The sequence below is a fragment of the Chroicocephalus ridibundus genome, chromosome 3, assembly GCF_963924245.1.
Source record: "Chroicocephalus ridibundus chromosome 3, bChrRid1.1, whole genome shotgun sequence".
NCBI lineage: Eukaryota > Metazoa > Chordata > Aves > Charadriiformes > Laridae > Chroicocephalus > Chroicocephalus ridibundus.
Window position 1 is genome coordinate 41,370,608 of NC_086286.1, and position 23,010 is coordinate 41,393,617.

The 23,010-nt window shown below is 44.7% G+C and overlaps 1 protein-coding gene across 1 annotated transcript; it reads right to left on the reverse strand.

The window, feature by feature from the left end:
* Positions 1 to 730: 730 nt before the first annotated feature.
* LOC134513841 (protein ELYS-like) lies at positions 731 to 21,714 on the reverse strand (the record flags this gene model as incomplete). Its single annotated transcript, XM_063331025.1, has 23 exons — positions 21,594 to 21,714; positions 20,621 to 20,874; positions 18,744 to 18,924; positions 17,728 to 17,935; positions 16,895 to 17,011; positions 16,160 to 16,244; positions 13,010 to 13,157; positions 12,227 to 12,359; positions 11,958 to 12,139; positions 11,515 to 11,576; positions 8,495 to 8,623; positions 6,660 to 6,750; positions 6,482 to 6,571; positions 6,179 to 6,319; positions 5,302 to 5,406; positions 4,437 to 4,530; positions 3,365 to 3,488; positions 3,188 to 3,244; positions 2,260 to 2,406; positions 1,981 to 2,168; positions 1,667 to 1,811; positions 1,440 to 1,571; positions 731 to 850 (listed from the first exon to the last, which is right to left on the reverse strand). Coding segments are annotated over exons 1-23 (3,054 nt in total), but the record flags the coding sequence as incomplete, so codon positions are not given.
* Between the last annotated feature and the right edge of the window lie 1,296 nt (positions 21,715 to 23,010).

Here is a 23,010-nt window from a genome sequence, read left to right on the forward strand (position 1 = left end):
ACAAGAAAGCAGTAAGCAGTTTGTCCTAAATTCAGTGAGGGCCCACAAGCCAAAACCAGGCGCTTACATCTACATCAGTACCCACCAGTTATAACGAAAGCAGAAACACCTTCACTGCACTGCTACGGGAATGACTGCGGAAGCTTTGTGACCTGCTGCCTTCTTCCCAACCCAAATTTTCCATTGACTCCCATGAGGGATTTGCGTATTCCCAAGTCCAGCCCCGTCTTCTCCACAGTGTTGTCCTAAATCCCAAAGCCGAGACGAGCTGAATAAGTGAATGCATCTAAGGTCTCTTCTTGTTCCTGTCTCTAGTGAGGGACTGGCGGGTGCTGTTGAAACCCAACTGCTTGCTCTCCTGTTTGGATCTCAACAGGTCCCATTTTAGAAACATCCTCAATTTTAGAAACATCCTGCTGAAGAAACAGCACGTTTAGCAGCTATAAAAACGACAGCATCTTTAAAATCCACCTTGTGAGAAACCGGTTTTCTCCTTCATTCCTGCCCAGGATTCTTTAATTCTGGACAATATTTTCGCCAGAAAATTTGGTCTTCGACGCACATTTCCTGCTTTAGCTTGTTTTCTTACTGGAGTTAATGGCTTTGGTCTTGAGACTGGAAAGCAAGAGGGGGAAAATTTCAGCCTGGTGTCATCCAAGTGACAGGGAATTCTCCCCTCTATTTCCCCCCGCTACAAGTTACCTTCTCTTGAGGCCAGTGCAGGCAAATGGTAAAGCTTGGCTCTCTCTACGGCCAGCTGCCTTTCAATTCGTGGAAGGATCTTGCCATATTGGGCTAATAGAGAATTTCTGGCAACTGCTCTGTCGGTCAAGCGATGATCGCCGTCGTTCTGATGAAGGAAAAGCGGAAAGCAAAAGCTTAACTCATTACAAGAAGTTCATTGCACAGACCTCTCCGTGCTGTTTCGCATTAGTGAGCAGATTTCCTCTACGGGTGTGGGAAAACACCTCCACTGCACAGAACAGCGGCAAGTTCTACCCATCCGCACACACCGATTTCACCTGGTACTTTTAGCAAAGTGGAAGGAAGACTGGAATAGCAACAGAGCCTACAACTTGAAGTTAAAACAATGCTGGCACTCTGCAGAACCTTCTTCTGATACGCCTGTTACCACCTGCAATTTTCTGATATCACCTGCAATTTGCAAACGACTTACTACATAGCAGGCTTTCCCTTGTTCTTCCTGAAACGCCAGTGCCCTGAATATACGGGACAACTGGAAATTACCCTGGACAACATGATGTGAAGATTAAAACAAGCAAGAAAAAGCGACCTACGCACACCACCTGGCCGCATGACAGTTTTCAAATGCAGGACCTACGACTTCCAAACCACCTTAGAAGTTTGAGTCACTGGAAAACTATGATTCCAGAAAACAGCAAACGCGTCACAAATCCAGAACACAAGTTCACGCTTACCATAAGATTGACATTCATGGATTGATTCAGCTCTAGTGCTGCAATGTAGTTGGCACGCTGCAGATGGTAGACTAAAAGGAATTCTTGATTCTGAACACCAGCACTGGTCCTTAAAAACTTCTCCAAACACTCCTATGAGAAAAAAAAAATCATTCCAAAAATCTGTTATGGCTCTGCCTTTTCTCTTTTCAAAGAGACGATGAACATTTTTCCTTGCTCCCACTTACTTGTTCGGTGTCTGTGAAAGGCAGCTTCAGCAAGTCTTCCATCAGGCCCATCTCCCGGCACATTTCGTACATGTGTTTTAAGAGGTCTTCTAAGTTTGCCTGAGCGGCATGTTGGTGCAACAGACCCCAAGCCTCCACCATGCACCTGTAATTAATGTTTCAGACGTAAAGGCATGTTAATAGCATAACCAAAGAGATGCCCCAAGAGTCTTGTACTCAAAGTTTAAAGGAAACTTAGGGGATGATGATTTCTATTCTTTGTTCTCCATTTTCACAAGATTTGCGTGACAAAATGGTGGGGTGTATTTCTTTACCTATTGGAGAGCAACACAGTGAGGAGAAGCTGCACTTCCCCGCTGCTTGCCGTGGGTGGCCTCATCAGCTGGATGTATCTGAGGGCTTGCCCATGCTCCCCTTGGCACAGGAGGGACTGAATAATTCTCTTGTGCTGCCATGACGCCGTTTTGATTGTAGCGGGATGAAAGAGCAGGGCCAGTGAATTCTGTACAAGTTAGAGATCGGGTTTTAAAATCATTTTCTAGATTATAGCTTTGTACTGCCATGTATGTCTGACTCAACTCTACCATACTTACTTCGTAATCATTGTGATCTAGAAGCCAAAAACCTTCAACAAGCTTAACAAGTCCCCAAGGCATGCCAAAGGCAGTTGCAAAGGAGTCGACTGAAGTCTCTGTCTCACTCGGAAAGGAACGCTTGATATCCAGCAGCAAGTAAATTGTCTGACATCAGGTATCTCATTAAGGCTAATCAGTTTGTAAGACCAAAACTTTATCACATTACCTTTAGAAAAACATAATGAAGTAAGAATATAAAAGTGGTAGGAAGCAGAAAATACATTCAAAACATTGGAGCATCCAACGCTCAATTATTACAGCAAATAAATTCCACAGTTGGGTTTTTCCCTCATGTCCAGCGTCTATAAAACAGTGTAAATTGTGGCATCCTTACAGTACAGCTCAGCTCCGAATGATTAAAACTGGATTTAAACCAGTATGCGGGTCACTCATTGGTAGCGTCATTTTCTCTTTCTGACGTCCGTTTTTAGGGACATCATCTAACAAGACAGCTCTGGGCTATAAGCGTTTCTAAGCCCCTTGCTCTCTAGGCTCCCCTCGCGGGTTAGGCAACAAACAGCAAAAGCAAGGCTGTGTATTTCAGCAGCTTAAAAATTAAGTTTCTGCCCCATGACTTTTCTCTTCTCCCTGTTGCTTATTCCGTGTGCCTGCACTTTCAACGGAACCAAAGCAAGCACTGTGAGCTGCGCTGGAAAACCCGTGATTTCAGCAAAAATCCGGTACTGGGAAACCACTCTTAGAAATCCTTTTGCTCTGAAACAGAAATTGTTTTATAACCCATCATGGGTGTTTTAGAAAATTTTAAACGGTGTTTAAATTTGGAGAAAAACTAAGGACAAATGTTACGAAACAGGTCGGCGACCAACACTGAAGAACATTTATGTGCATCCCCTGGAGGTGTAATAAAAATAACTAGAAAGGATACAATTGCGTGTTTGCAGTTTTCTTCAATGCTTTCTAGCAAATAGAGATCCAGCAGTGCCTGAAATGAAAAATTAAAAGTTCTGAAAAACGCCTGTCTTCCCTAAATCATTGGCTTTTGGGTGGGGTTTGGCGGGGAGGGCGGCCGTTTGTTGTTGTTCTCAGTGAACAGGACACTCACATGCAAACTGGCAGGCGGGTATTTCCCAGTTGCTCCTGCATCTCTCCGCCACAGCTTCTCCACTTGGTCTCCTAACTGGGAAACCATTCCATCAACCATCAAGCAGTCCGAGTCCCATTTTCCTCTGGAACAAAAGGTAGCAAGGATTTGGACAGAGTTAAACACTAATTCCAGCCTCCCGGTGTAACAGCTTTCCTCCAGTCTTCTGCTGACTGCAGCCCTGCCCTTTCATCTCCCGATGGCACAAAGCAGAAAAAGGACACTAGAGGCTCTGTGCTTCGAAGGAACACACGAGCCTGTATGTAAGTTACTTGAGAAGTAAGCCAAGGAAGATGAACTTTGAAGTCAATACCTCCTACCCTGCAGCTTCCACCTTAACTCACCTTGCAGCCTCTTGGTCACAGTGCCATCGCCGAAGCTTGGTCAGGTCTTTATTCAGTTTTCAGTACAATTTCCAAAGAAAAACCTATTATCGGCTAATCCAAGGCATGCCGCCTATGTGCTAGGCAGCTAGTCCAGGAAAGAGAGCTGACGTTAGCAAGTGACTTCTATCCGACAGCCAGGAGAGTGCGAGGCGTGCCAACTCCATGTAACTCCAACCATCTTACGAAATCACACCACGTACTTGGGAGAAGGGGACTTAGGCCAATACAGTTATGACCCTCTATTACCAGTCAAGGACGGAGATGATTGTTTGTTAAAAAACACGCTTTCTTCTGCTTCCAAAACAATTGTTCTGTGAACACCCTGCTTTGCTGAACTGGAGGTGACTGATCCTGTCCTAATCACATGGCCTTTTTCAGTAGTCAGAAATTATACACATTAGCCAATGAATAAAGTAGACTCCCGAAAAATGATGATACCAACCAGTGGTACTAAGCAGAGGTAGATAGCAACGTTTTAACACAGGAAAGTAACCTCTCTGTTCAACAGAACACACGTGTCACTGAAGTCAAGAGTATTGCTGGCAGCGGCATTACGCATAGCCCATGCAACTGTTGAGATAAAAGCCATTCCCTTCCACTTCTGAATTTGCCGTGGAAGTGTTCTAGAGTCTTCCTCTAGCTCTTACCTTGATAAACGCTCAAGTTTCTGTCGCTGACCAGTATAGTAGCTCTCAATCAGAGGATAATTGTAGAAAGGTCTTGACAAACGCGTATCGTCATCTACAGGCAACAAAGTAGAAGCAAGTTAAAGCAGTCATATCACACTTGTAAACGAAAATTTTTGCCTAAAGAGACAGAAGATCGTACAAGCTAAGCATCAAGAAGCCTCCAACTCTGAAAGAAGCCAATCCTCTTTCTGCCTTTGCTAAAAGAACTCTAAGAGACAAGACTCAATTCCTTCTTGCCCCAAGTGCCGTTTCAAGGTTACAGTTCACGCAGCATTCACAACATGTAGGGTAAGCTGAAGTTCACTATAAAAAAAACCACCCAGTTCTCAAAGGGAATGGTTTCTAAACGTGCCGCGTGAGCATCTGTGAGACAATTAAGGCTGACAATGGAATTTCTAATCCATCCAACTAAAGAAGGATTTCCAAGGTGTACTTTCTCCTCAAGCAACTGATAGAAAGTTCAAAACATGCAGGTAATGCTCTCACTGTAAAAACAAGCATTCCGGTACTTGTTGTTTAATAGTACTTTGTTTAAAATCTCAAGTAGTTCAAGCTGTGGACACAAGCAGCGCCGTGACGTCAGGGGTCCATTGCTATTCCTAAAATCCACCCAGGAAAGAAACTGCCTGCCTCATTCTACGCCGTGTACTTGACAACCAGGCAAAATCTCAACTTCACCCACAGAACTTCAGCACACCCTGCCACTGAACCAGCACGACTTCTTCCTGACGAAACCGTTACAAAAACATGGCTAAGCATGCGTTCGTGGGAGTCACTCACTGGATGGTCGCCTTCCTACAAACGTATGACAGGTCACGCTTACCTAAACCCTCTGGAAGGAGACCGGATCGACAGAACCAGATGACCACTCGTGCATACAAAGAAATGAGGCCGGTTACCGCTTGCTTATTTGTCACGTCTGCAAAACCTGAAAAAAGGCAGGAGATGATTAGCGTTATGCAATTCTGTTCATTTTCACAAAACTCCCTTCATCCTACTAAACCAAAAGTATAAAAATAGCACATTACAAATCTTTGTCTTTGCGTTTTTCATGCTGTATCGCTTTCTTATTTGAAGAAAAAACCCACTATCACCACCAAAACAAAAAGCAACCCCTATAAAGAACTAAACTCACTAAAGGCTAAAATAAAAAAAAAACAAAACCCCAAAGCCTGAACTACTAAATGCACGCAGGAATAAGACATCTGTTTCTCACGTAGCAGAGATTCTTCTGATAGCAAAGGGATAGTCTTTTCTTTTCTCAATAGGCCAAGAACCATTTCTAAGAGAAAAAGCTGTAGAAACTCAAGTAACTTACTTTGCATGTTACTCGTTTACGCTTCCTTCGTATTGTTTAGCAATTTGCAACACGGTGTCTGCATGCAACTAGAACTTGCTAGCTAAGAACTCAAAGGAATAATTTTCAGCAATACCACATTCGGTTGCTGTAATTTCAGCCCAGTTGCCTACAAAGCTTCTCTCTGGATGTAGCCTCCCCCACCCCCTTGCATGAGCTCCACCATAAACTGTTGCCCTGAACTCCATGCGTGTTTTGTGGTGGTCCCAAGCGCTCAGCTTTAAGCCCCTTCTCCCAGCTAAATGTGACTGTCTTCCAATCCTCAAAAACAACAAAAGCCCATGTTGCCACAATTCCAAATCTTAATAAAACATACCAAAGATTTTGTAGCACTACTACAAACCTTTTCCAGTAAGCTCTTGTGCTTCTGTGAGAAAACAGTTTAAGACCGTGCTAAGGTTGCTCAAAAGCAACTGGCAGCGCTGGAGAGACCGTAATGTCTGGGCGTCAATGAAGTTGCAAGAGCCATCAAACAGCGGAACACCTTTTCAAGAATAAATATTAAATCGTTAGCCGACAGAGCAATTCCAGAGTTTCAAGGCGCACTTCAAGGACCGCGTGCAATATCCTATAGCGGCGTATTACTGAGGAAGCTCAATCAGAAAGAACGACTTTAGGTTTGCAGAACGACTACACTAGTACTCACAGATTTGGTCAAATTCTTCCTTTGTAGAGATCACTTGGTTCCATGTCCACTCAAGAACAAACCGTAAATTACCAGCAGACCTTGGCTGCTCTTTAAACAAAGAGAACAAAAAAGAAATGAATCAACAGGCTCCAACTCAAAGAGGTACCACGTAAAAAAACAACGTTCCAAGTATTACCTTCAGATATCCAATGTTTAATGCATCCAGTCAGAAGTCCCACAGAACCTGTCTGGACAGCAGCTGACAATACTGCTTCCAGCTGCTCCTCCTAAACGTAACAGACAAACTCAAATGAGAATCTTACCTACTTGCACCATGTGAACCATCAACAGTAAATGTTTCTTTCTAACTGTATACTCATTCAGACATCACAAAGTCAATCAGGACACAGGCCAGGAATGCCACGTCCTTTCTCTTAATTCCAGCCACAGGCTGGACTGCTCACTGCTCTGAGGAACACATTAACACACTTCTCCTCTGACATTTCAACTTACTGCAGCCTAATTCTAATCTTTCTTCGCGTGCCTCTGCATTACAGTCTTCACGTACTGAGTTCCGACTTACTACGTCCAGAAACATCCTCTGCTAATACGCGTTACACATCTGTGCAGATAAGTTTGCCATCAGGAACGCAGGAAGGGGACAGGACAAACACAACTGTGCAACGTTTGCATGGAAACAGTGAAGCTACGGCCAAGCAGCTTTCTAGACCATGAAGACATGAAGCAGTTCTGACACCCAAAACAGTACGTTGGAATTTTGTAACGTGACAGAAAAGAAGCGAAACATTTACATCCTAATGGTTTAAATGTTAGGCTCTTCAAATACTGTATTATAGTGTAGTGGTAATCCTTACAAGGATAAATCACAGGTATGCACAGACGCGCGATACTAAGTAGTAGCTTATCTCAGCTGGTGTTCTCGTACTTCTCTCAGGTGAGAGGACCCTTCATAAGTTTTTACTTTGGTTTTTGGGATGGGATTTGGTTGGTTGGTTGGGTTTTTTTAAACACATTCAAAAGTATCTTTCCCCTCTAGGCAAAATCATGACATTCAAAGCGACTTCTACACATGTAGAACACACATGTGATATTGCCATCTTTTTCTGAAAACTGGTTTCAGACAAGGAAACACACCATTGGCCAGCTTGCCAAGAAATGTCTTTGAGCTACCACACTGTGCAGAAGCGTTCATGTCCTAACACACGTCCACAAATGTGGTGACGAATGCAGGAGACAGGAAGAGGAGGGCAGCGGGAAGGCTGCTCTCCCCTTCCTGCTGATTGCTCCAGGGAAAGGTTGGTGCATTGCAAATGGAAAACCTATGGCAGGGGGAGTGAAGTCACTGTGGTGGCATAAAGCACATAGAAGGTAGCGAGTGTCATGAGATAAAGGTGATTAAGGTGTTGCAGCTGCAAGAGGGCAGTCTCAGAGCAGCAAATTGGGCTACTGCAGCACAAGGCAGAGGCTACAGAGGTGAAGATCCGCCCGGAGAGGATGCAGAAAAGCCTACCGATGAAGGGAAAACGAGGGCAAGCCGTGAAGAAATTGCCAGGGAGAGCTGACAGCAGTAATCCTTTACCACAGCCCACTTCCTTGGAAGCAAATGATCACGTACAGTGACAGTGCAGCAAGCTGACGTCTGCAAGAGCTCGCATCCCAGTGAGACGCCCCCATCGTCGGCTACTGCACTGAACCACTGCTTTGAGAAACTGACAGGGATGGGGGTTGCTCTGGGGGACACATGCGTTATGTTGGGCATGACCAGCACTGACTGCACGCTTCCTTGTGCGCATCTGTGTGTGGCACCGAATTAAGAGAGGGGTCTCTAAAGACAGATCTCTTAGGGCTGTTCCCGGTCAAAGTCACTACTTTGGATCTAAGGATACGGTTACTTCTGCTAGCTCAGGTCAACACCTGTATTTCAAATTGGAGTATCGTGTCTTGTAGCCCCTCCAGCCCTGTCAGACCAGATGGATGTATTTCCCCCTTGATTCCCTCATAGGCACTCACCTGACTCAAACTGGATGGCTGGACATCAACTGGTCTTGGAGACAGCAAGCCAGCTACAAGACACCTATTGTAGCTCTCCTGAATGGCTTCCCATATTGAAGGGCCAGATTTCTTCAAAAAATTCAAGGTCTGAAACATCGATCGAAAACCACAGATTAAGACAGCATTGTTATTCCGTCACTACGCTTCTGGATAACCTCTAAAAGGAAGAATCTAAATGTTCACTGACACCGTCAGACAGCCTGAACCACTAAGATGCTTTAGGTTAGCAATCTGCGTAATTAAGTCTTTTCTACCTTCTCTGTCTATACACAGGCCTTGCTCTTTCCCTCAACACTGACACAAAATACATTCTATATAAGCTAAGCTAACATGCAACTTCACGCTTTGGAAGATCCTTTCTATGCCTATTCGTATGGAAGCCGATTCATGTTGGAAACATTTAGTGAGCTGAAACTTCACTCAAAATTATCTGTCACAATCTGTGCTGCGGCTCGGAAGTTATAATTTGGCCGAGTTTTGGGAGAAAACAAAATTTTCATTCCTCAAACAGTTATGTGATTTTTCATTTTCTCCATTCCCTCCTTTTTCAAGAGAATTGGGGATCAAAACTCTAACTCAAGACTATGCAGGCAGTTCGACTGAGGGGCAATAAAAAAGTAACACCTTTCCCCGCCTTCTGCAGTGGTTTTGATCTTGCTCCTGGAGCAACGTTGCATTCCTTTCTAGACATTCAATCCCCGATCGTGCTTCAAGAGGAGACAATGCGCAGGAGCAGGCTGTCCCCATGTGCCAGAAGACAAGCCGTTGGGGAAAAAGGCCGGCCTGGCTAAACAGGGAGCTAGTGTTGCAACTTCGGGAAAAAAAGAGGATCTATGGCCTCTGGAAGGAAGGGCAGGCCACTCAAGACGACTACAAAGAGGTAGTTAAGCTATGTAGGGAAAAAATCAGGAGGGCCAAAGCCCAGCTGGAGCTAAACCTGGCTTCTGTTGTCAAGGACAACAAAAAAAGCTTCTATAAATATATTAGCAGTAGGAAGAGGACTAAGGATTATCTCTGTCCTCTAGTAGATGGGGCCGGCAACATAGTGACCAAGCATGAGGAAAAGGCTGAGGTACTTATTGAAGTCTTTGCCTCAGTCTTCAGCAGTAGGACCAGTTGTTCCCTGAGCACCCAGACCCCTGAACTAGAAGACAGGGATTGGGAGCAGAATGAAGCCCCTCTAATCCAAAGGGAAATGGTGAGGGACCTGCTTCAGCACCTGGAGGTGCACAAATCTATGGGGCCGGATGGGATCCACCCAAGGGTATTGAAAGAGCTGGCGGAGGTGCTCGCCAGGCCACTTGGTATCATTTATGAGCAGTCCTGTACAACCGGGGAGGTCCCAGCTGACTGGAGGTTAGCAAATGTGACACCCATCCACAAGAAGGGCCGGAAGGAGGATCCGGGGAACTACAGGCCAGTCAGTCTGACCTCGGTGCCTGGGAAGGTCATGGAACAGATCCTCCTCAGTGCCATTACACGGCACATGCAGGAGAACAGGGTGATCAGGCCCAGTCAGCATGGGTTTGTGAAGGGCAGGTCATGCCTATCAAACCTAATATCCTTCTATGATAAGGTGACCCACTTAGTGGATGAGGGAAAAGCTGCGGATGTTATCTACTTGGATTTTTGCAAAGCTTTTGATACTGTTTCCCACAGCATTCTCCTGGAGAAACTGGCTGCTCATGGCCTGGACAGGTGTACTCTTCGCTGGGTAAAAAACTGGCTGGATGGCCGTGCCCAGAGAGTGGTGGTAAATGGAGTTAAATCCAGTTGGTGTCCAGTCACAAGTGGTGTCCCCCAGGGTTCGGTGCTGGGGCCGTTTCTCTTTAATATCTTTATCAATGATCTGGATGAAGGGATTGAATGCACCCTCAGTAAGTTCGCAGATGACACTAAACTGGGCGGGCGTGTTGATCTGCTTGAGGGTAGGTTGGCTCTGCAGAGGGATCTGGACAGGCTGGACCGATGGGCTGAGACCAATGGTATGAGGTTCAACAAGGCCAAGTGCCGTGTCCTGCACTTGGGACACAACAACCCCATGCAGCGCTACAGGATTGGGGCAGAATGGCTTGAAAGCAGCTCGACAGAAAAGGACTTGGGAGTGTTGGTTGACAGCCGGCTGAATATGAGCCAGCACTGTGCCCAGGTGGCCAAGAAGGACAACAGCATCCTAGCCTGTATCAGGAATAGTGTGGTGAGCCGGACTAGGGAAGTGATCATCCCCCTGTACTCGGCACTGGTGAGGCCCCACCTCGAGTACTGCGTTCAGTTTTGGGCCCCTCGCTACAAGAGGGCCATTGAGGTGTTGGAGTGTGTCCAGAGAAAGGCTACAAAGCTGGTGAGGGGCCTGGAGGACAAACCTTATGAAGAACGACTGAGGGAGCTGGGGTTGTTTAGCCTGGAAAAGGGGAGGCTGAGGGGAGACCTTATCACCCTCTACAACTACCTGAAAGGAGGTTGTAGAGAGATGGGGGCTGACCTCTTCTCCCTGGTGACAAGTGATAGGACGAGGGGAAACGGGTTCAAGTTACGTCAGGGGAGGTTTAGATTAGATATTAGGAGACATTTTTTCACTGAAAGGGTTATTAAACATTGGAATAGGCTGCCCAGGGAGGTGGTGGATTCACCATCTCTGGAGGTGTTTAAAAAAAGGGTAGATGGGGCACTGAGGGACATGGTTTAGAAGTGGCTCTTGTCAGGGTAGGCTAAAGGTTGGACTCGATGATCTTAAAGGTCCCTTCCAACCTCAACAATTCTATGATTCTATGATTCTATGAATGGCAGTTGTACAGTCCCAAGAGGGGACCTAAAACATTACCATTTGCATACAACTGGCGACAGGATACAATTGCAACTATGCGTGTGGACGGGCAGGATGAGCATGAAACGGTCCCTAACACGGAAAGCAGTGCAACAGAAAACTTAGAAAAGCTACATCTCCTGCCACTCGCAATAAAGATACAGTAAAAGATCACCTCCTTCTGGAAGCCGGTGCAAGTCATGTGAACGACTCCGGAGGTCAGCAAGCACGTACCATCTGCAGAAACAGGCAACGTTTGACAACCTTCCGTACTCTCACAGTTATGGCATGACCAGTTTACATTTTTTACACACCGGTATCTAGAAACATATAACTGAGTGCTTTGAGCTTCAGTTCACAGTCATTTCAGGCTATAACCAGCACCACTTCACCAGCTACATTACAAAAGCACCAAAACTCAGCCGGCTGTCAGATATGTTCCACAATAGTAAATACCTTGTCAGTACAACGTGATCAGAGTTGGGTTTGGGGGGGACTGGGTGTTTTTTTGGTTTGGGTTGGGTTTTGAATGACAAACAATGACTGAACAAGAGAACCAATGAATGGCATTTGACCTCATTTTAAGCTTATCACTCTCAAAAGCAGTGAAATACCTACCAAAGTTATAGTTGCCTGGATGAAAAAACCGCTCAGGTGGTGGATAAGAAGGAGGAACTCCCCGACTTAGACTCCGCTCATGGACCAGAATATCCAAAAGGAGCTTCGGAGAAGTCACGCTCACTACGGTATCCAGCGACCACAGTGCAAAATAGGGGCACTCATGAGGGAATTCTTCCGGCCTTAAAGAAAACAAGCGCGTAAGCTAAATGCCGACATTCAAATGAATTATTGGCAGGCATATGGAAAACTACTGAAGAAAAATCTACCTTAGCGAATCTGGCATTTGAGCAGAATACCAGCGATTAATGTCAAATACACCCAGGTAAGTAGATGGTTTTCCCTGACCGTACGTATTCACTTGCCAACTGAAGACTGAGACACTGGTGTCAGGAGACGTGACTGTAAAAGACAAGACGTTGTTTCTGACTTGTAGAAAATACGATAGATCCGATAGTTTTAAAACACCACTTTCTATTTTGGCTTCATTCTCTTCTGTCACTCGTGAAACACAACCCTTCCTAAGAGTGATTACAGTACTTACGGAATAGCAAACATCTCTGTGATAGGTTTCAGTCACACTGCCCCTTTTTCTTGTCCCCTCGTCCAGATCACTGGTCAAGATACTAAAGAGAAGTGGCCCCAGTGCAGTGCCCTGGGGAACAGCACTTGTGACGGGCTACCATCTGGATGCAGAGGCGGACATCGGTTTGAAGAAGGGAAAAAATTCTGGTAACATTCCTAAGCAATGGAGAGTTTGAACTTCTTGTTCAAAGATGGCAGCTGGAGGAGTAAAACGACTGACCATCATCATACAAACGGCCCCACCATACATCGCGATAGCATGTCAGCAAGCATAAAATAAAACCCACTTTTTCCCTTAAAGAAGTCCCACATAACTTAAGCATCCATTTTTTCTTCGTAAATAATCCCAACAATCTAGTCTATGCAGATAGGCAAGACTTTCAGACTGTGGGGACAGAACAGCATTCGTTGCTTAGGTTCCAAAAGCACTTCTTTTAAAATCACCAAACACGGACATCAGAACAAACCTTCATTTACGCTATCCTCTCCGTCAACGTCGCTGCGGAATTTTTCGACAGTCTGGCAGCTGATTAATTTAGTACTCATCTGGCCTCTCAAGGGAAAGACTCCACCCGTGAGATCTAAACTGAACTTTTCGCCACAGTATTGCAAACCCTGGGGGAAAAATCAGAGAAGAGAGCAAAGGTCATTCTAAGATAAAAACATACATTATGGCTAAACATGAAAGACAGTCTAACAGAATAGGCTTATTATACTGTGTATTTCGCATGAGCCTATTTCTGATGGTAAATAGAAACTACGCCTGACATGCAAGAGAATGCAGTGTCAAATCGTAACGGGTAAGTTTGGCTGTAAAGGCTTTGCACTTTTTCAAAATTTAGAATTTCCCTAACATTCTTCAGATCTAAACATGTTTTGCAGAATTCCTTGCGACATCCAAGAATGTTCTTTATAAAAATAAATATATCGCTACAAAGAGATCTCTAAAATGATGCAACACACATGCATGCAAAGCTCTTTGCTCCATGTCTTGATTGCAGAACTGATGAAGTTAGAGAAGCCCCAGCAGCTAAAGCTGTCAAGAGGTATTTTCTATGGGCACACCACCAGAGTGACCGTGCACCCCTCTCTAGTTACTGTGAGAACTTCATACTGATTAGCAATCTTCTTTCAAGCCACGTAAGCTATGACAGCTCCTCCTCTCATCTTGTCAGAGACTAACGGGTGAAATGTCCCTCAGCTCCTCACCAAGCACAGCCAACAGCAAAAGGGAAAACCAGAAAGGACACGGGGTGCACGTGGCCAAGGCTTTTAGCATCACGAATTACTACACAGTAAACAAACTAATTTTGAGATACACAGAAACCCCGGCACGATTGTGTTGAACCTCTGATAGTGCCATTTTTTAAGTAAGCATGAAGTGAAATACCGTCTTTCCAAATACAGCATTCATTCAAACTGTCTACCATACAACACATGAATGGGTGTACTGGGGACAAATAGCAGCTCTATAATTAAAAAAAAAAGAGGGAAAAAGAAACCCAACCCACACAACCCATAAACTGATAACGCCACATTCTACCCAGGTTTCCTAAACTTGCAGAGCTCTGAAACGAACTGGCATGAAACCACACATTCCCGTATGATCTCATAGGATACATCTAATTCACCTAATCTGAGAAGAGGCGAGCTTTCTCTTAATGATTCCAGGAAGTGTTACAAATAAATATGAAGGTTGTCTAAAAAGAAAAATTAAATAATTAAAAAAAGTCTTTCATAACTAAAAAGAAAATGCTTCTGAAGCAAAGCAGTGCATTTTAAACTTTCCACGCCGGGCAAAGTCATTCTAAGGAACTCCATTGTATGGGAGATGTTAAGTAATGACTCCATTGACTAGCAAAACACAAAAACAAGTTTTCAAACGAGATGCACTGCTCAAACTCTGATATCAAAGTAGAGAGTGTATACTCTGCCCATCCGCAAGCATTGTGCAGAACGAGGGTAAAGATGCGCTCTACGATCGTGATTTGATGCACCAGGTTTAGCAACTGCTGCGACAGTACAAAAAAGGTCTTTGGAAGCATTACTTAAACATACCTTTCTGTTTAATTACTTAAGCAGACTTAAACCAGCCTTGAAGGCAATGGAGACGAGAGTTTGACACGCATATAGAAAAACACAGTACCACATGTTCCATAAGTCCTATTTGTGACTCTTACCATGACACACAGTCAAAGAGGCACTGCTTCATAGCCTCAAACCTAATTCCTGGAACAAAAAGCACGGCTGTATTGAAAAAGTCTTTTGAGCTCCTATGAACTCTATCCAATGAACAAGGATCAACAGTAGATTCCTCCTTCTTTACTCAAACTTGGCCTAGCAAAGGGGAGACACTTAAATTTTCTACCCCTGAAGATGGACAAGAAACTTGACTCAGACAGCCATGCAGGCAGACAGTCATGTAGTACTAACCAATCTGTGACTACAAGGAAGTGTTCTGAGACTAAAAGTATCCGCTGTGGAGCACAGGTCCCGCACATCAACAAAGATAAAGAGATAGCATCCAGCACGCGATGAATCCCTGGAAGATCCTTCTACTTGGTCACCGTGATAGATAATGCATTTTAAAGAAACACCACCTTTTCCAAACACCTAACCTCTATCTATGCAAAAGCAACAGTGGCAAATGAGGAAGCACCTTTCCTACACATAAGCAAAACACTCAAAATCTAAATTAATCCAAAAAAATCAAAAGGCACAGTCCCTACAAAAACCAGAGTACCACGATACAAGAGTCACCCCTGTTTCGTTCCATAGCTATTGAGAATATGCAAGAGAAAGTACCAAATCAGGAGGAAAGACTTGCTCTGAACTAAGATTACTGTCCCCTCAAAAAGATTTTGGAAGACTTCCAGGCGTACAACTGAATGGAATTACACATCTAACAGATGCGCCTTGTCTCTGTTAGCTATCTGAGATACAAGGATACCTCACATCTGTATTTTGAACGCATCCTCCTTGGAGCCAGATCTAACATTTAGGTACACTCTTCTGACCAAATTACATATTTTCCTGGCTTTAAGAGTAGATTGAATAGGTCACCCAGCCAAAAAGAAGAACGAGTTATCTTTACAGCTACTAAGTGTCAGGATCAACACTGAAGAGACACTGTAGGTGCATTTCATGTGAGAAGTCCGGCTGACAAAGCTCTAAGGGAAACCAAGAATATAAAACTGAAGATCAGCAAAGACTAGAGTATGACTGTATTTTAAGAAAGGGAGAGAGACAGAAGCTTATTCAAGTCCGAAGCTTGGTTAAACCAAGCGATTCAAGGCCCAGTCTTCTCTTCCTACATGCCATTCGTTTGGTATTTCAGAATAATTTTATTTGCAAAAGCCGCGTCCTCTTCAGGAATTTCATTTATACGGGCTCTTTGCAGATGAATCTAGCTGGAACACACGACACTGCAGTATAAAATGGTACGCCTTCTTTCCAAAAGGTATGGACAAAGGCCGTGCCCAAGAAGACTCAGCAAAACATGATTATTTTTTCAGCCAGCTCTGAAGGTTGATGGTAAATCTCACCCCTGTAACTCAACTGATACTCCCTTAGAGAAAATTACTATTGTCTGCTTTTCCCACGCATGCACCTCTTACCTCATACATGACTTGTCCTGAGGCCACGCGTTTTCTGTCACCAAACGCTAACTGCAGCAGGTGTAAACTCACCACATCACCTTCACTGAAAAAGGGATAAATTATGAAATTTGGTTACAAAGCTGCTTTATAGTCCTCACTGTCGTGTTAGTAGACCTAAATGTTTTCTTAATAGCATGCTCCTGCTGAAAAGAACACCACCTCTTCCCAAAACATGATCATCGGCCACATTTAGCCACTGAAACATGAAGGAGGGCGTTTTGACACTAACAGCTTCAGGCTGCACTGGCTCACCAAGGCTCCACAGACTGCTGACGCTGGCACAAGGCCATCGGCAATACTGTCACCGCCGCCTTTAGGGGCGGCAGGCTGTTGTGTGGGCACGTCTGGTGTTCTAGATCTGCAGCCTCAACTGCTCCTAGTGGTATTTTAATACCACGGTGTGACTATCAAACAAATGATGAAGCGGTCATCGAGGAACAAAAGCAAACCATTTGAGAATGCGAGCAGAAGAATATGGCCACTGTTGCTTTGCCTTCTGACAGAAGGCAGGAACTAGTAGGTCCCTCTTCACGTCTGGTAAATCCTGTAAAAATTGCATTCTAAGTTTAACACCCTCCGTACCGGAAAGAATCGCAGACACACAACAAATACACATGTTCAACTGTATGGGAACAAATATCCTTAAAAAAAAAAGAATTAATTCAGTGGCTGATAGTTAAAGTTTTTATTCACCTTTCCTGCGTAGACTGAACAGCCCACAAGTAGCAACAATTGCAAGGATCATTCTCAGGCTCTTGAAAAGTGACAGCATAGACAGGAATCCTCCCTCCTTCAAGCTGAGAGTGGTGCCTACAGGTTTAGGGGAAAAAAAAAGCAAAACGAAAAAGAAAACAAAAGGTGAGCCTAGTGGCCCAAACACAGGTAGTTTCTCGTTTCTTGGACTACGTCAAGCATTGTTCTTCCTGACTTCTGAACCTTACTTGTACCTCCACACTCTACTCTTGCCACCTAATTATTCCTCCACTGTCTATTTATGCATCCAACAGCTTCTGGGGAGTCAGTGCAGATCTGCTGAAGGGAATCCCGACCAGAAGTTAGCCAAATATTTCAGGTGAGATTGCTCTTTCGGCCAAAGCTGACACGCAGGAAAGAATACATTTTTCAGGCACAGGTCAGCTATTGAGTTTTCATGTCTCACTAGTTTCACCCTGGACACTTTAGAGAATATCGGCACCAAAATCACATCACTGACATACTTCAGCCTTTCAATGGATGCCCCAGTTGCAGTAACCGGTTCTGAAAACCCCAGGAAGCATGCTTCCCACAATTCCTCAATCCACAGGCACAATAAGGAAAACAATCCTAGTCCACTGGGGAGAAGGCGGACCACTTGATCTAGGTATGACTGAAAAGTTATGTCAGAAGAGGATTTCTGAACGTGCCAAGATTATACTCATACTCATGTCAGTCCCTGAAAAAGTTCTCTTTACATCCACATACTTCCTTAAGCAACAAATCGAGAGCCCCGCACCTCCAGGCATGGCCAAGTGTAAAGGCCTACTTACTCTCTCTTCAAAGTTTTCATATTCCAGAGCGACAGGTAGCCGTCTGAGAAACCCACAACGAGCTGGTTGCTTCTGCTTATGTAGCACAGGGCTGATACTGCTGTTCCGGAAGCATTTTGTAGTTGAAAACAGAGACGTCTCCCTTCGCTGGTCACAGTTTCTCTTCTTTGTGCAACTTCAGCAGGATTTTTAGTGACAACTTCTAGATCTACACACACAAAACCAAGCAATAAATGAATACGTTATGCCATTTAGGCTGCATTTTAGGCACTGACGTGACAACCCCTATCATCTAATGCTACCGTGCCAGGCAAAATAGCCATTTACGCAACACTTTTTTTTGCCATTTCCATTATGTATGTCTTTGAAAAACATAAGAACTCTCGGATCAGACAAGTATTCTCACTCACGTTTGAAAGCTGCGTAAAAGCGTAACCTTAATAACTAAGCCAAATTCTTCCTGGACTCTGAAAAGCAGGAGTTTGGGCCTCGTGATGAAATTTGAAGTGGCACCTCGTGTTTGAAGTGGCACCAATTGCTGAAGCTGCTGTTGTAATAGCCAAAACGGTGTATGCAATCTGAGTACACCTATTCGAGATTTCATTCATCCAAATGCATGGGTGTTGGTAAGTGGGGTTTATTTTAAAAAACAAGCCCAAAATTTGCCCCAAGTCAATTAACACAAGCAGAAGAGCATTCCCGGGAAACAGGGCTCCTCCAACACAACTTCCTACCAGGCGGCCGCACCGGCTCACGTGGCAAAATTCCTACACCTCTCTGGCAAGAATCATAGTGGCACAGGGATCTTGGCGGGAGGGGGCATTTACAACACTGCGAGGAGCAGTCAGACGCTCCCAGGTTTAATCAGGTCGGGACTATACGATGTCAAACTGCCACCTGTAACCAGTCGTCAGAAATGTCTGACACAAGGGTCTTCAAAGTGGGATGCATACTGTTTCGTTAGAAGACAGAAGTTTTCTTGCGTTTAAATTCATGTGGAAAAACTGCAGGCTTACCCAATGCTTCGATATCATTCTGAGTGCAGGAGCAATCATCCAAACTAAGGTCAACCAGAAGCAGATGGCCAGCATCTGTAGCCACTGCTGCCACCCCAAAGAGCCATCGCAGACTCTGATGGAGGTGCTGAGTGCTCACGCTGGGTCCTCCGTGATTCGCTATGGGTTCTATAGCGGTTACCTACAGGAAAACTACAAGTTACTATTTGAGCTCTTTGACAAGCTCAATAGAAAAAGTAAATACAGGAGCATCAAAGCATTGTTTGCAATTAGATCAAGAAAAGAGACAAAGACAAAAAAGCCCCGTACAAAAACCTGTTACTGCCTTCCATTTACTAGATTTCCTGCGGGTAAGTGACTTAACTTCAACTTACATGGGGCATTCTATTAGTACAGCTTAGCAATTTCCATTTCCTACTTCGCAGTAATTAACTGGAGGAAAACACAGAAAATCAGTTATACGCAAGAAACTTTATCGTATTCAAGGGGCTTAAGACAGACAAACACAACTACATCGAGGTCTCCCACCGCTCACAGCCCACCAGCACCGCGATACAGTCTATGCCTTCTTTGACAAACGGGCATTAGGATAAATCAGGGCTCCAGAGTCAGACGAGGCAGCGGCCAAGTTGCATGGGAGACACACCATTTCCATGGGAGCGAAACGTATTTAGAAAGCGTTGAAGGGAGAGACCAGCTTAGTAAAATTCACACTAGTCCGCATTTAGAAGAAAAGTAACAACCACATAAAGGAAAAGAAGCTTTAAATGCACACCAGCGCTTTCACGAATGTTGAGAAAAATGTTAAAAGCCAGCCTAAAGCAGCAGCTTCTCAGATAAAAAGGTGACTCCACCTAAAGGAGGAAGCGCACACTGCTCTCTCACGTGCCCAGCAGTCTGCACGCAACTGTCTCACAAGGCGAAGACAGACCTTTCAGCACACGTTGCAGCACATCCCAGGACAACACTGACTGCTAGAGCAGAGACACGAGCACACAAAGACTCCTGCGCTAAAGCTGCACGTATTTCTCTCTCTCAGTCACCCCAATACGAATGCTTACTACTAGTCATCACACTGTAGCATTACAAACAAACAAAACTCCACCTGTGTTCTAGCAAGTCAAACCAAAGCACCTGATGGAAAGCTGGCTAAGAAGTTAGTTAGTTAGTTGTTGCAGATTCTAAGATGATAAAAAAGAATCTTGATGTTCTATTGACTGCCACCGATTCTTGTTTACATTAAGATAAGAGGCTAGGGGACACACATCATTTGAGTTTCTGGGTTACAGAAGACAGAAAACATCAGCAACATTACACCAGTGTGTCCCATCTACACAAACACACTAGTCAGAGAGCAGAGATTCAAGGACTGCAGGCTGAAAGGTGACCTCCCAACAATCTGTCAGATAACTCACTAGAGGCTCTTTTTTCCTCTCCTAAGTCAACAGAAAAATGTGTTCTCCTCAGCCTGCTTGCTAGGCTGAGATTCAAGGCAATGTGTCGAAGTCATTTACAGCACAACTATGGAATTCTGAGCCATTTTAAAGACGGTATTTCTGATGGAAATCAAGCAATTAGGGCCAAACAAAGGTGCTTTTCAATGCCTTTTTGCAGAAGGAGAGAATCAGGTAACTCTGTGCTCTACAATAAAACCAGAAAACTTGTTTTACTCTCAGTAAACTCCAACAATAATGGCACATTAAGCCCAAGATTTTACAGCAACACCGTCTTGACTGGATACTCTCAAGTGACAGGATGTTAACGCGCGATAGAAAAAATACCTCCTACAAAGAGACGCTCCAAAGCTTGTCCTAAAACAGGCCTACGCAGCACCTAACAACATCAAAGCTTCGTTTCTCCAATTAAAAAGTACCTACCCTCCCGGGAAGAACAACTGCTTTAACCACTCTTGAGAGTCCAAGGTCGTACAGACAGAGAACACTTCCCTCTGCGTCTTCCAACCCAACCAGCAGTCCAGTTCTCTTCTCCCAGGAAAACTCCTTCACCACACGAACAGTGGGAGGCTGTTCATTGACTCCACTGAAACGGTACGCAGAGAGCCGCTCTCCTGTCACACAGTTCACCACCTCAAGGTGAGGACCACGTGCCAACCACGCCAGGCCGTTTCTCCCTGTGAGAGAAAAGAAAGAGGACTGAAGCAAATGTCCAACGGAAGACTGAAAACAGCTGAAAAAAAATCACAGTGCCTGCCCCTTTCCTTCAATAAACGTACCTAGCAGAGGAAGACCGACCTACCTCATTCTAGTCAATGATTCAAAATCACCCGTTGAAATCCCCAAGCAATCCCTCCTAAAATTAACCACCTTGTTATTTTGCATTTGTACTTGTCATTCCCGCACCGAAGAATCTGGGTTGTTTGCGATAAAGATGACAAGGTCCTGATCAACAGCCTTTATACCATATTCGCCTTGGTTTTGCTAGAAATGATCTAAACGCATATGGGAATACAAGTCTTAGAGCGTAGAGGAAGAATCGAAGGCATTTTGTTTCACTGAACTACTGCCAGCCCAAAGGAAGTATGAGCTCAATTCCTGCATTTACACTCAGGTAGATAGATTCCACCTGGTCTTAACAGAAGCCTAGACCTCCAGATAGGCACCCAGCTCTACTGTCACATCACCTGGAAAGTCCACTTCAAAGTTTAACTATACTCACGTTTTAATATTAGCATTTGTCATCGCTGAAGCACCCTTTTTGTTCTCTCTCTCTAAACAGGATGCCTCTTAACAGCACCAACCTGACACAGCTGATACGATGACCTGAGGCTTCAGGTAGCCTCCAGGCAAGAACAGCTTTGTACCGAGACCAAATTTAAAGGAAAATGCTCACCTCCAGAAAACCTCCCGCACAGCACAGAGCCGAGGGTTCCCTCATCTTCCCCAAGTGCCTGAAGAGTCACCTCTGGAAACTGCAGCAGACTGCTCGTTACCTCAGCTGTTAGGTCTCGCATTCTTCGCTGTAAATACAGGAAAAAATTGCACAACTAGACTCACGTCAGCCAGAAATATTCTTGAGAGTGACAGAAGTTTCATCAGTATGCAGTGAAAAATCCCCTAGACATCACCTCTAGCTCTTTTCCTTGCAAATAATGGCACTCGGGAGACTTTTTGCTCTCCCGGCAGAGCAAAAGGAGAATCCTTTGCTTTTCTGATGCCTGTGAGATCACCAACAAAAAGCGACCCAGACATATCCACAGAGAAATAACAGGAAAAAGCCCAATACACTGAGTTCAAGTCTACTCACACAGGTTAGGAAGATGGGAGCTGAGAAAAATCAGATTTTAAAAAGCTTCTCAGTAACAGGTACAACTTTCCATTTGTCCTTTCCCTTGATTTCGTACTTTACCCTTTGTTACTTATTGTCAGTTGTCTTCTAGCAGCCAAAATTACCATTGGTCTTCACCTTAGGTACTTATGACTTCCAAACTATTTCCAAAGAAAGGAGCGTACCACGAGTCACAGGCTGAGGATAGATTTTTGCATTAAAAAGCTCCAAGAAGAATAAACATGGAGAAATTACACGTTCAAGCAGAATCACATTCAGCCAAGTCAGGGTTCAGGGACGTCAGTTTTGACTGACGGTAGTACCTGAAAATCCGTTTCAAGGGCCAACAATGCAATGGGCTTACTGACGAAAAAGCTAAAAATATGGCCAGCCGCAGCTGAAGAGATGGTTTCACAAAACATGCTGACTTCCCTGCCACCAAAAGAGAGGACTTGCCGCCGCCTCCCATCTCTCCATCTGCTCCTTTGTTCTACTACCGTACTCCTGTGGCTCACCTCGCACTGCCTTAACAGTGCCTTAGAGCACTTTAGGAGCCAAGTTCACTCCCTGAGCAGGCAGGAAACTCACCCAGAAAAGCAGGTGGTGTTCCACCAGCTTCGAGAGCTCAACTGCCTTGCAGAGACAACCAGCAAGCATAAGAGGTGGCACAAGGAAGGAGGCAGGACCACGCATCGGGAAGAAGGAGAGGGAATTTGTCCATCTCCTTTTTGTGGCAGTCAGCCCGGGCTGCTAGCTCATACCCGGGTGAAACGGCACACTCAGTTTGCAGGGAGGGCTAAAAACCCCTTCACTTTTAGAAAGGACACCACCCAGGACACAGTCAGGCATCTTTTAAGGCAACTTTTAACTCCCTCTTGCACGGAGAGACTCCCTAGCTCTCTGGGAAAGGCTGCAGCTGACAGGCGTCGTTCTTTCATTCCGCCAGAGGTGGAAGCTAAAGTGATTTCAGGGAAGGGTTATA